The sequence below is a fragment of the Neophocaena asiaeorientalis genome, unplaced genomic scaffold, assembly GCF_003031525.2.
Source record: "Neophocaena asiaeorientalis asiaeorientalis breed wild unplaced genomic scaffold, Neophocaena_asiaeorientalis_V1.1 scaffold771, whole genome shotgun sequence".
Lineage (NCBI taxonomy): Eukaryota > Metazoa > Chordata > Mammalia > Artiodactyla > Phocoenidae > Neophocaena > Neophocaena asiaeorientalis.
This window is the reverse complement of record NW_020171822.1, coordinates 335,245-349,735: the sequence shown is the minus strand read 5'-3', so window position 1 is coordinate 349,735 and position 14,491 is coordinate 335,245. Positions and strand designations below refer to the sequence as shown.

The following is a 14,491-nucleotide window of genomic DNA, read 5'->3' as shown; positions in this document are numbered from 1 at the left end:
ATATGCAACTAAATGACATTTTTTTTTTTTTTTTTTTTTTCTAAGTGACATCTTGACTGGACCTTCTACTTTAAGTGAGTTTCAGTTAGCCATATAGGCAGGTTTTGCTTTTTTTCTAAATAAACATTTCAGGAATATTATGCAGCCATTAAAATGAAGATAATAAAATCTGTGTAGTAACGTACATATTGTGTGTATGTGTGACAGAAATACTATTAAAAAGCCAGAATACAAAATTATACTAGGATGACTACTATTATTTAAAACAAACTAAAAAACCACCTTCTTTCCATAAACATATGCACAGGCCAAAAAGCTAGGAGGAAACATACCAAAATCCTAATACTAGTTGTGATAGGGTGGTGAGATTAGAAATGATCATTTTTTTCTCAATTTTTCTGTAATGAGCTCATATTTATATTACAGTGACATCATAAATTTAACAAACAAGCAAGTAAAGAGTAATCTAGAAAGGTAATCTCGGAAGGCCTTTATTAAATCCTTACTTCAAATATTATATTCCTTTTTACTATCATCTATCTCATCTTTACTCACCATTGAGTCATAATCCTAGACTTTTCGTAACGGAACAGACCTCAGAAAAACTGAGTCTAATCTATTCGTCTTAAGAGATGAAATCAATGAAGTCCACCTGGGTAGGTCATTTTGATTATGCCTTTTTCCTTTTTAAATAAACGAGAGTCAATCACGTATGAAGTAAAACTAGAAACAAAATAATTTAAAATGGGTGACTCAACCTTGTCTAGTCTCAAAGGTGTCATAAAGCAAAGGAGGAAGAATGCCTTGTGTGGGTGAAGACGTTCCTGCTGGCCTGGAGGCCTGGCTTCCCCACGTGTTCTCACGTCTCTAACCAGCAGAATCCTTGCCTGGTTCGTTCAGTGATGTGACCTGCACAGTTCCATGCACCCAGCCCTTGGTTCAGGTGGAGGGCTCTCAGGAAATGAGACTCATTCCATTTCACAGTTCAATCACAAGATAAACATGTCCTACTAAAGCAAGCCCTGAAATGTCAAATACTATGACCTGTCTGTGACTAGGCAGCCCAGAAATGCACTTGTCAACATGGGAATCAGATAACCAGCCAGCGGAGAATAATGAACGATGGTTAGTTAAGAATTTTAAGATTTAAACACAAACCAAAACCATTTCCTAAATTTTCACGTATCTTTAACCCTCAGAGAGAAATAAATCCTGCAGCTTCATAGTTTTTACATGAATATAAACCCACATGGATAAGATGTTTATTGAGAAAGGGTTAAAGCATTCTCTTTCATCCAAATTAAATTTCTTCTATTCCTGGAGATTCTGTTGAACCTAGAAAAGGCTCTGTGAGAGGAGGATAGTTGTATAGAATTTGAGAAAGAAACATATACAGTATATGCATGTTAAGTCTCAATAAGAAAATAATTCACTTTGTCACATACAAAGTGTAAAGTACCCACAGACTAATGCAGACTCATACGGATGCCACTGTAAATAGAAACTGGCCATCTACTTACTGTTTGAGATTTCTTCTTTTTCTTTTTCATTGACCTGAAAAAACCTTGTTTTTCCTTTTCCTTGAGTTGTTCAGAATGACTAATGTTTTCAGGACTTTTCCTAAATGGGAAGACATTTTTATCATATTGATCTTTCAATCATTCTCCTGCCATTATATGACAAACATAATGAAGACTGAAAATGCATGACACCGGGTTCAAATAGCCATGAAGAATCAAGCACATAGGTAAAGAGCCTCTAAAAACCACAGAAGGAACTGAATCTCATCAACCATGGTTAATGATTAGCCTTTTGGCAAAGGCTCACTTGAACGAGCAATTTGAGCATTATTACAAATGATCTGTATCTATGCTGCAGGACCATTTTCATGCTGTTGAAAACCTCAGAATTAGAGAGTCTGAAAAGCACACGCTTTGAAGGATGGCTTTTCTGTAACCCTCTGAGAGAAAAAAAAACATTTTCAGTATCTTCGTTTTTCTATTTACCTTTTAAAAACCAGCTTAACAAGTTCATTATTAGTGGCTTGCCAAGGTACTGAACATTTAAAAAAAAAACCAACAATACTGCTACATAAACCTTACAAATAAAAGTTGCCTGAAACTGGAAAATCCCTTTATAAAAATCTTACATATATTTATTAAAACTAAATAAAAAATAGATAAGGTATGAAAAAATGGAGACAGGATGAATGCTTTAATACAAAGCACTCTTCTGAAAAAAAAGCTTCTAACTGAAAATAACGACATTAAGCTTCATACCACTGACACCACCAGGCATTTTAATACAAATAGGAGATATTAAAAGAGAGCAAACAAGACACCCCAGCCCCAAGAAGGTGACTACTTGTATGTTAACAGAGGCCCTATATTACTTAAATTAATTTACGGTCTTTAAAAAACAACTGGAATGGTGTCATTCTTGAAAAAGGCACATTCCACGGGCCCTATTTTGAATTTGAACATCTAGATGACCGTGGAAAACCATTTTCTCAAATGACTGAATTCCTTCTATTAGCTATTCCCCAAAATCAAGAGTAGAAACATTAACGGTGACAGAATTCATTCATATTTATGGTTTTAGAGTACTGAACAGTAAAGTTACCAGAACATCTAAAAAAACATGAGCAAACTAGCATCCTTTACTTGATTAAACCTCTGTGAAGGCAGAAAACATCTATACAAACCATTACAGATCCACATGATAGAAAACACCATGAAGCTATTTTTAAAAATCACATCTTCATAGATTTTTCACTAATATGAAGGAATATTCCAACTACAATATGAAGTGAAAACATCAGGATTCAAAACTTTCTACATAATATGAGCCCCACTGTATTTTTTTAAAAAGGCATATATGTGTATATATACACACGTTTTTTAAAAAGCAGGAAGAAAATTTTTAAAAATCTTACTAGTTATCATTTCTGGGTAGTAGGATTATTGGTGATTTGTTGTTACTTCTTTTTAATTTCAAACAACAAACATGTACTGCGATATAATAAAAAGGTTTTACAAACCACACAAAATTCATTTGAAAAGCCACGAACTCATGATCAAAGACCACAAGGGAAACAATTTAGAGAGAGAGAGAGACAAACACACAAAAAACAAGAAGTAAAAACCATGACTGTATGAAGGAGCAATGGTCATTTCTTCTTAAGTGTTTGGCCTAAAAGTTAATGGGAATACCAAAGAAGGAAAAACATGTACTGTAGGCTCAAGTGTTCTTGAAACTCACTAGGACCTGCAATTTTAAACCTCACTGAGAGAGTTCCAAGTTCTGAAGTTAGTTTTGTAATACAACACAACCAATAAAATAATTAGCACTGGGACTCAGAATGATGCATATAAAATTTTGAAAGCTAAAAAGCTTCAGACATGATGGAATGAGTGAGAATGGAATAGTGAAAAGTTAAAGATTCTTTAAACTCAGTGTTGTAGTGCTGGAAAAAGCACTCTCATCCTAACGACAGACTGGGCCTATTCGGTCAAAGTTTCTTATGACAAGTACTGTCGAGATTAAGGAGATGAAACCCTTGGATGGGGCCTAAAGACAGACTGCCCTAAACTAAATTCCAGGCCACAGCATTCAGTTATGTGAGGGTTCTACGGAACACAGCAGAACAGTGTAAGTAGTTTGCTGGAATCACAAAAGCACCACTCTTAGAATTGAAAGTAACCTTAGAGAGCATCTAGTCCAACCAGCAACACTATTCCTAATGTTCTGTAACTTCCAGAAGTTAAAGAATTATATGCTTGTGATATAGCTTATGCCCTTCCATAATGGGGTCTGCACATAACCTAGAAGCACAACGGAGTACTCAGATTAACGGGTAGAAGTTTTTGCTAATCAGAATTAAAGTCTAACAAAATCTCAAAGGTCTGCTGAGGGTCAGTAGTTAAAGTGCTTTCTGCCAACCCAGGAAATCTTTAAGGGGGACACATTCATCATGACCACAATCTCAGGATGGGAATGGGCGTTACTATAAGAATGTTAACATTGGCATGAGAGGAAGTGAAGGCTTGAGACACTAGTCCTAGGAGGAGCAGGATTTGGGTAGGAAGAAGAGTCTGTCCAATAAAATGAAAGTGAGAGGATGGGGGGGTGGGGGAAGGGTACTGAAAGAGAAGAAGCAGCAGGACAAAAAGCCCGGTGTTTGCAGTTCCTTGTGTCCCCAAAACACAGAGGATGAATCAAAGACTCTCCGCAGGGTCTCTTCAGAGGAACTGGATAAACTAGAGCCCGGGGGGAAAGGGGAATGATGAGGAAAACATCCTCAAACTGGAGCTGCAGAGAGGCGGTAGGGCCAAGATCCAGGTGGGAAAAGATTGCAGGGGCCAAAGCAAAAAGAAAATAAATTACCCTTGGACTAGAGGATGAAAGCTAGGTGTAAGGTGTGAGTATGCATGCATCACAAAAGACACAAAAGGAAGTCAGAGAGAAAGAAAGAGTGCCAGTCGGGAGAGAGAGGGAGACAGAGAGGGAAAAGACAAAGAGGGAGAAGCTACATTGAATCATACACATACAGAGAATTAACAGAAAAACATAAGAGGAAAAGCCTGTGAGAGAGACTTAGGGATGGAGGGAAGCTGCCTGGAACACAGGCACCTAAAAAGCTGTGTGCTGTACAAATGAATGAAAAGACTTGAACATCTATAACCAGCAGTGCACCCAAAGGGTAAGAGTCGCCGCACGACTTAATCTCATTTGTGAATTCTGGACCCTGTTATTGATTCTACCTGGTACGGTCAACAGTTGTGTGCTGAGCTGAGCTAACTGTACAGGCAACAGATGGGTTCAAGAGGAGCAGCACAAGAGAAGGGCAAGTGGGTGATCACATAAATCACAGGGACAGGAGCTTTCAGAAGGACCACCCAGCTAGTCACTTGGCACAGTGGGGGGTGGGGTGGGCAGTGAGGATGATGGGGGAGGAGTGTGTGTGTGTGTGCGTGGGTGGAGGGAGCGGTTAACAATAACAGTCTCCTTCCTGAACAGTCATGGGACTCAAACAGTATCTACCACAACAGCTACTACTTCCATAAGGGGTTAAGAAGAAAGAGAATTCAAAAGACTCACCTAAAAAAAGGAAGGAATTAAAACTGACTGAATCAAAGCCAACCAACACTTACAGAGTACTGTGTATGCATCAGGATCTGTGTTAAGTGTTGGAGATACAGAGAAAAACTAAAACAAGGAGTGTGACCTCAAGCTGCTCACAGACTCAAGGCAAGAGACCCACAGGTTTGATGGAGGGCCAGGAAGTGCCAGCATAATCTCCCCAAGAGCAGCAGCATGAAGGCGCGCAGAAGAGGAGAGATGCTTACTCTGTGACACTTGTCCTGCCACCCTCCCGCCCTGCCAGTGTGACTAGGGTGGGTCGGCTAATGTCTGAGAGTAGGAAGTCAGTGACTAATTCTACAGGAATAATTCTGCGAGTTATCATGACAAGCAATAATGGATACCAATGTCTTCATAACTTTACAAGAAGAGAAAGCCTGGGATTGTGCGAGTGACAGCAATTCTTCACTTATCTCAACGACTGGGATTTCTAATTAATTTGGTTTACTATTTAAGTGTCAATTTTTAACCCAATTTTGACAGCAGTCTTTCTAAACATTTTGCCTTTTTATGGAAAGTAAGAGCAGCCTATTTTAAAGATATATACTCTACATGGATATCTCTGCTATGTATAAGACCATACAGCCAGAAATGATTTTCCCACTGGGGCCTGAGAAAAAGCAAAAATACCCCTCTTCTCGCTACAGCTATTGTTTAGAATCCTTCTCCCTCTGCACACTGTACTGTTACCTGGGATTATTTCTCGCCTGACAACCTCAGTGCCAACTGCTAGAACTGTGCATAAAAGAAGAATAAACAGGCTCACAGGGAGGGTGGAGGTGTTTTCCCGTTAGTAAAGATGATCAATCTGACTGCATTAACCCTATTTTTGTTGTTCTGAAATATTTTGGCTTATCTCCCAGTTCTTAACTGGATTCTGGACAGCTGAGATGGCCAGAATAACAGCTCTGTGTATTATACTACACTACCCATTTATCGCTTTAAAGTATGACATAGTAGCTTGATTTTTCTATTGCAAGAAATGTGGACACTGTACAAATATCCTCTTCGCCAAAGAAATGGAAGTACTACTAACAAGGAGAAACAGACTGCTCTTAGGTAAGTGATAATTTAGGAACAGCAATTCACTATGTCACCATGGTTTGTTCATGTTTTTGTAACAGTTATCAAACGGCATTTCTCTCAAATATAAATATGGTGAACCAATGAGAGATATTGTTCAAGAAAAAAATCCAAGACAAGTCAAGCTTAATGGATGACTTAGACTAAGTTAGATATGATGCGTGGAGAACTATCATAGCAGCATTATCATGAGGGGTAGTAAGAACAAAAGAATATAGCCAATTCATCCCTGGCAATTCTGGAATTCTCTCAAGCCTCATAACAGCAGTATCAGAGTAAAGATGACTTGATGAAGACTTATCTAAAGTTCAGCATCCCAACTGTGCTTCTTTTTTAAAACAATTGTTGTTAGGTTTCTACACATATCCAGGTCTAAACAAGCTCTACTTAAACTGATCATCAAAAAGACAGAAACAATATGCTGTTAAGACTGTTAATCCCACATTTGGATTTAATTTTGATCTGACCTACCTAATTTTCATAGGACTATGTTAACATGCAATCGACGCACTTTTAAACCATCACCACTTCATCATGCAATGACCAAGACGAAAAACAACTCCATCTGAACTTCTGTGTTCTCAAAACTTAGACACTATTCTCACGGCTTGTCAAAACCACACTTGAAAACTGTCAACGCCGTTAACTTAAAGAAGTTGTACCTGTGCTCTCAGGTTAATGTATAGATCTTGTCTACTGTTACACGTTGGAAGAATGCACTGAAGTTCATCAGCAAAGTAAGTGGAGAGGAGACACCTGGCAAGTCATACTGAAGTTAGAGAACATTAATGGCAAAAACCATGGCTGCTAACATTAACAAGTCACAACGGTGCCAGGCACTGCTCTAGATGCTTTTGATGTTTGACTTCATTTAACGATCATATTTACCCAATGAGGGAGGTGCTACTCTTAGCCCATTTTACAGACAAGGAAACTGAGGGGCAGAGAACTGAAGGTCACATGGCCAAAAGGTGACACTAGTCAAGATATCCTATTTCCAGGGTCTAACCTCTGAGTCATTAATGTTAAAACTCTCATTTTATAAATAAGGCGATAGATATAAAGTATGCTTACAAAAGAAAAAGTATTTATAGCTTTAAGAAAACCGTTTTTATTATTGTAAAAATAAGTAAGTTATTTTCCGCATAGGGCATGGTAACACTGAAACCTTGATATAACCCTGCCAACAGGGTCCAAATTGTGTGAATTCTGGCAGTAAACAGCAGAGATGGAATCTGACAGATTGGTCTCGTTCTCAATTCAGTGAGTTACAATGAGGCACCATTTTATTCTCTTGGTGGAGAGCTTAGCAGCTGTATGAAATACTTAAACACCCCTCACATCTAGATTCTGGGAAGTCTTTCTGGGGAGCTGAGAATATAAAGTCTACATTATTAAAAAAATAGTCCTACCCCCAAGACAAGATCTGCTAATGAGACTTGATGTATGTTATAATTCTCTCCTTAACTTTTTATTACACATGACACAAAGATTAAAGGATAAGCAAAATTGGCACATCATGTTATCCTCTGACTACCAGTACATTTTTGCGGTAGCATGAAGGGTTGTTCCCCTATTTCTCTCTTTCCACCCTGAATGAAAGTCAGGCGGCACAGAAGTACAGGACATGAGCTTCGGAGTCAGAATGCATCTAGGTCTAGACCCCGGCTCCCTCCTCCCTGTTTCTGGCTGTTCAGCACCAGGCAGGCTCCTTACCTTTTCTAAGCTGCAGTTTCCTCATCTGGAGAGTGGGAGGCACCCCTACTTCAAAGGCTGATTGTGAGTACTGAGTGAGACAGTGCACACAAAGAGCTAAGCAAATGTCTCCTACATGATTCAACAGCAGCAAGTGGAGAAGACAGCAAAGGACATCAATCATGTCAGAAGAAGGCGATGGAAGACTTATGAGGTATGTACTGACCCAGGATATTTTCTTTCTTTTACATCGTATTTAATATAAATGGTGAACATGAAAGAAACTATTACAAATAATGACAAATCACATTTCCCTTATTAGACAATCTCTCTTTAGAAAGAAAGGCCTAGCAGGGGAAAGAATGCTAAAAAGTTTTACCCAGAATTTCTATGAAATCTAAAATCTACAATTAGAAAAAAGAAGAGTAAAAACAAGCTAAAATACCCACCATGGATCAAATGCTGGTTGTCTTTTTGAGTGATTAGTTCCAGAACTGCTTTCTGACGGTAGGGAAGAGACTCTGGTTGACACATTATTTTCATGGAAAGAATTATCTGGACGTGGAGATGGCACTGAATGAAGAAAAAGTAAGCCACTGATATACTCTTTTGGTTAAAGCAGTTCTCATGTTGTTCTATTGCACTTTCTCTCACACAAACAAAATAAACTAACAAAAAGGTAAGTCAAAATCCTTATTTGCCCTTCATATAACTCGTACGTTTTCTGAGGCTGGAGGCATTCCAGGGAGCATTCCCCCCACCTCCAACTGCCTATGACAGTAACTTGCAAGGGTCAATTAACACCAGGCAATATATATTCAAGGCATAAATTGATGTATCAGCTGATAAACTGGAGAACATCGTAGGAGACTTAAAAGTGTGAATATGATCCCCATCTCTCTGTTTTGACATTCTTTTAAGTTGAGGCTTTCTTACATCATAGACCCAACTACGTAAAATCTATTCTTAACAGTATGTGTACTGGAACAGACAAACTACAGTTTAACCCTTGCCACTTGGGGGAGGTGGCATCAATTTTATATTTTTTAAAACTCAATTCCAAAGAAATTTGGTTATTTTTACAAAAATACTATTTTTCTCTAAGTTTTCAATCCAGGAATAAACAAAAAGACAAACCACAATGTATGTGAGTAAATACTTTTCTGCTTTTCTTTGGGGGGTGGGTGGGTATTATCTTTTTCTATCAATTTCTAAGCTTGGTCATAAATGAAAATATATTGCAAATTTCATCACAAAAGGAATATACAGGCTGTATATAAAGACAAATGGCACCATACTACTTGACTCTTGGCCAGCAGGACTGAAAATGGGAAATATACTAAAAAATCTGTCGTTTCAATGATACCACTAACTCTTCATCCAGTTAGATTTAGTAGCATGATTGAAACAAGCGATGTCTCCAAATGTTTCACCTAGTTAAATCTTTTCCTTCTATTTCTGGACTTTCTAAAATAAAAATATTCTTCCTGCCTAACAGTGAAGTCGATTATGAGGGGCTTTGCTGATAGTAACCAAGTTAATTCACTTGCAATCAAAATAAAACTGTGTTTCTAGAAGTCAAGGACTAATTAATTAATTGAAAACTTAGTTAACATTTTAATATTAAAGTATACTCTCCAGACATCTATAGAAATAACACATGTATGATCCACTTTGGAAGTAAAACTTACAGTGAGAGAAGAAAAGGCTTGCTTATATGTACACTACAATATTTTGTTTAATTAACTTTAAAAAAATTTTTTATTTATTTTTGGCTGTGTTGGGTCTTCGTTGCTGCACGTGGGCTTTCTCTGTTGTGGTGAATGGGGGCTACTCTTCATTGCGGTGCAAGGGCTTCTCATTGGGTGGCTTCTTTGTTGTGGAGCATGGGCTCTAGGCACGTGGGCTCAGTGGCTGCGGCACGCAGGCCCTAGAGCGTGCGGGCTTCAGTAGTTGTGGTGCACGGGCTCAGTAGTTGTGACTCACGGGCTCCAGGGCGCAGGCTCAGTAGTTGTGGTGCATGGGCTTAGTTGCTCTGCGGCATGTGGGATCTTCGTGGACCAGGGCTCGAACCTGTGTCCCCTGCACTGGCAGGCGGATTCTTAACCACTGCGCCACCAGGGAAGTCCCATGTTTAATTAACTTTAATATGAATTAAAATTTTAGTCCCATAAGGTTCTAAAGTACCCATGGCATCAGAAAAAGAATAGTAAATGCATCAAAAGGCATATTCAATGCCTTATACTTTTCTCAAAGGTTGGGCTAGGAGGGAACAGAGTAGCCTAATCATTCAATATACATTATGTCCTGCATAATACTTGTATGCATTTATTTAGCTCAGGTTCCTAGTTAAAATGACCAAGCAGTTGTCCGTGTTACCCCCCAGTTCCTGCCCTTTCCAGCTGTCCTCCCAGATCAACAGAATAATGAGAAGGTGGGCAGTGTGGATGTGGCAACTGTAGAAGGTCGTGGTGACCTTTGAAGGAGGCTTTGAGAAGCTGAGCCTCACGGACTCAGGAGGCTTACTGAGTGGACTTACTGCCAGTCTCACCACTAGGGTCTGAGGATTCCCGGGGGCTCCCACTCTATTACTACATAGCTCCTTAAAGGTGATACCTTTCTCTCTCAATCTGTCCTAAATCCATTCAGCCACTGAAACATCTGTTACAGTTGTCAAACATCAAAGCACCTTTTTTGTTTTGTTTTTTTTGTTTTTGTTTTTTTTTTTATGGTATGCGGGCCTCTCACTGTCGTGGTCTCTCCCGTTGCGGAGCACAGGCTCCGGACGCGCAGGCTCAGCGGCCATGGCTCACGGGCCCAGCCACTCCGCGGTATGTGGGATCTTCCCGGGCCGGGGCGTGAACCCCTGTCCCCTGCATCAGCAGGCGGACTCTCAACCACTGCACCACCAGGGAAGCCCAAAAGCATATTTTTAAGGTCATGCAAGTACACTTGAAGATTTTCTTTCATCCAATCAACAACTATTTATGAAATTGCCAGGCAGTGTGCTAGTCAATGATGGTAAAAGAGGAAAAGGTAAAGGGCCTTGTAACCTTGTGAGAGAGAAATGCAAACAAAGAATCAGTACCATGTGGTGTGTGTCATGTTAGAGACAGAGGGCCATGGGCGGAACAAAAGAGGAAACACTTCACTTCACCTAGGTGGGCAGGGAAGCCATCACACTGCAGAGGACCTCAAAGCAGAATCTCAAAAGGGACAGAAACAAGTTGTCCAAGCAGGGGGAGTACTGCATTCAGGTCAGAGGAGGGCACGGCCTGTGTGAGTCCCACAGGCTGGGCACCAGAGTGGAGGAGGAGGAGCTGGAGAGGATAGCAAGGGCCAGGGCAGAGAAAGTCTAGAATGCCATCTTAGGGAACTCAGATTTTGTCCTGATGCCAATGGGAAGTCACCAGAGGACTCTCAGCAGATGAGAGGTAGAAGACTGGGGCTGGGGTGGAGGCAATGGATTGCCCTGCTATATTTTTTCCCTGTAGCATTTATTATCTTTTACTGCTCTATGTAATTATTACATTTAGTGTTGCTCTCTCCTCATGAGAATGTGAGCTCTGTGAGGGCCGAGACCTTTGGCTGTCTTGTTCACTGATGTTCTAAATTAGAAGTGTCAGACATACAAGTGACATCGATAAATATTTTATGACTTGGGACTTCCCTGGTGGTCCAGTGGTTAAGAATCCGCCTTCAAATGCAGGGGACGCAGGTTCAATTCCTGGTCGGGGAGCTAAGATCCCACATGCCGCAGGGCAACTAAGCCTGCGCGCTGCAACTACAGAGTCCACGCGCTCTGGAGCCTGCGCGCAACAACTAGAGAGAAGCCCCCGTGCCGCAATGAAGAGCCTGCGTGCCACAAAGAAAGATCCCGCGTGCCACAACTAAGACCTGACGCAGCCAAAAATAAATAAATTTAAAAATATGTATGTTATGACTTAATCGAATGAATGAGTGGTGTGGTCAGAACACAGCTTCAGAAGGATCATTCCAGGGACCGTTTTGATGGTGACCTTAGAGACAGGGAGAGCAGTTGGGAGGCTACTCAAAGTACCCAAGTCAGAAGCCACAAGGGTCTGAACTAAGACAGAGGGAACCAAGGCAGGGAGACGAGGTGGAAGGCAGTAGTGCAGGTAAGAATGACACTTACCGGAAGTCAGGGCAGTGAAATGTAGGGGAGAGTGCAGCCTGGATGTGTAGTGAGGGGGAGAGAAGAGAGGACCCTGATGGGTGCTAGGAGCTGGGTTTACCTCGGTAGAAGCTGCCAACTCTCCTCGGAACAGGATCATTGTACAGGTGTCTGTTTTCTTTGGGGACAGTGCCATCATCAGAGTGGGGGTCATGATACGCTCCACCCTGAGATAAAAAATAGGTTTATAAAAAGTAAACAACAGAGAGATAATGAGGTAGCCTGTGAACGTAGAACGGTGCCTAACTGAGAAAACTCAGAATTATGGCATGAGGAAAACTGCTTACTTTATAAGCCAGTTCGAATTATCTGTGGGAGATTGGGTACAAATAAATCTTACAAGGTAGACTGTAATGATGTTGAGTGACCAATCTTTACAGACATGTTCTATTGTACAAGGTAGCAGCTCTAGAAAATTCAGACCTCAGACTTCTGCCGTGAATGGAATGAAGTGGTGCCTTCTCTGGAGGACTCCTTAACGGAAGATCGCGCCACAGTCATCTCTGGAGGCAGTTGCTCTCCGGGCTGGAAGTCAAATTTCAAAGGATTTATAAGAGTGTCCTGTTCCTAGGGATGAAAATCACCTAAATCGCCATGGGTTTTATTTGGTATAACCAGTACCTTAACTGGCTAAACTTAAACATGTGAATTGGTTAAAACACAAATTGTCCTATAAAAGAGTGAATCATCTGATGAATGTAAAATAAGTCAAACAAACGTCACACAGATGGAAAGTGAAATTCTCATTAAAGTTAATGCAAGCAGGGAATGAATTACTCTGAAAATAGTTCAATTAATTTTTAAAAATAAAGAAAATTATCTTCCTAATATCTAGAAAGTCATGGTCTGAGCAGCACTCAATTAGAATAGAGATTCTGTTAGTTAATCCAAAATTTCTCTAGCAGATTTTAGGCTGAGTTCTCAAAAAAGAACTACAGATGCAAAATTATTTTTCATGAAGGACTTAATGGCAGATTAAGATGAAAACAAACGTTCTTTGGATATATCAAGGAATTGAATCAGTACCCTTAATAATTTGTCTTAAAAATTCCCTAACTACTGCAGTTTTTGTACTTAAGTTCTCTTCTTAATCTTCTCTAGGTTAACAGTACTTATACTTCATGTATTTTCTTAATAATCACGACAGCACTCATCTCCGGAGACACTACCTATTTCTCTCAAGGAAGTGAGTCACAAGCTAAAAGCAGCCTTGGTCCACAGTCGTGTTCATTGAGGGGAAAAGTAGCATTTTCTACCCTCAGAAAAAAAAGATTAAGGAATAAAATTACCAAGCCATTCAGAGGAGCTAGCTGACTTGCATATCTGTATATTATGCACAGAAAATTATTTTGAGCCTTACATGGTGTGTCAAAACCAGTTTATTTGAGATTTAAAATATGGTTTTCTCTTTCTTCCCCTCACTCCCCAAATGTACTACGAAAGGATTCTGGGCAGGAAATTACCCAATGTAGCCTTTCTTCTTTCTACTTTGTGACAAGATCTCATTTGAATTTTATCACATGCATTGTTTACAAAGACCTCTACATCTAACATAAACTCTAAGCGACAGAGCCAGTCCAGTCCCCTTGCTCTTGAAGGTGCCTACAGTACTTTGCAAGAGAGTGATTCCCATCATTATTCACAGCTTCAGTTACTTTTCAAGCCATATGCCATCTTTGTGCCTTTAAACTTGTACTTTCTTGCAGCTTGGCACTGCATTTCCTGAACTGGACTTAAAATTCAGTAACAGTTGGATCTGTGTTTAGCCGACAGTTATTGTTTTATAATTAGCTTATTTCCACCACGTTCATGAAGCCTCTTCTCTAGCACTCTCAGAAAGCCAGTCCATTTGTCCATTTTCCAAGGTATAGTTTTTTTTTTTTTTTTTAACTTCTTCTCTATTTACACTATGCTTAATGCTAACACACTTTACTGGCTTTGACCTCCATGTAACATCTATGTGTAGCTGCCAGACTCTAGAGATCTTTCTAGGCCCTAAATGATCCCTTCTCTCTAGAGGGGCTCCTCTGAGAACTGCTCTGACTCCAATCATGACATCTCCTACCCCTCCTTTCACCTGGGCCCCAGACAGTCTTTCCAACCTCATGGAGAACATCTCTGCATACGGGCCCAGGGTCACTCTTCAACCTCAATATGTCAGCATGACGTGATGCAAAAAACTCTGGCCTACGGACCTGGACATTGCCTCAAGATCCCAGCTCCACCCTGAACTAGTTGGGTAAACTCGGGCAATCCACCTAACCTCTCAGAACCTCAGCATGCTCATCTCTGCAATGGAGGGGTTGAATGAGGTCACTTCAAGTCCTCTCTTCTACTCTGAAAAGGAGCTCCAAGAAGAGAAACCTTGAAGGCTTC

General features: G+C 40.2%; 1 protein-coding gene across 1 annotated transcript in view; it reads right to left on the bottom strand.

Annotated features, from left to right (window-relative positions):
- CDKL5 (cyclin dependent kinase like 5) overlaps positions 1-14,491 on the bottom strand; it is a 52,569-nt gene that overhangs the window by 7,602 nt on the left and 30,476 nt on the right. Inside the window, exons 9-12 of the mRNA XM_024739336.1 lie at positions 12,539-12,682; positions 12,177-12,282; positions 8,370-8,493; positions 1,521-1,620 (exon numbers count right to left, since the gene is read on the bottom strand). Of these exons, the coding sequence (XP_024595104.1) occupies positions 1,521-1,620; positions 8,370-8,493; positions 12,177-12,282; positions 12,539-12,682 (474 nt within the window). The remainder of the gene's footprint in view (positions 1-1,520; positions 1,621-8,369; positions 8,494-12,176; positions 12,283-12,538; positions 12,683-14,491) is intronic.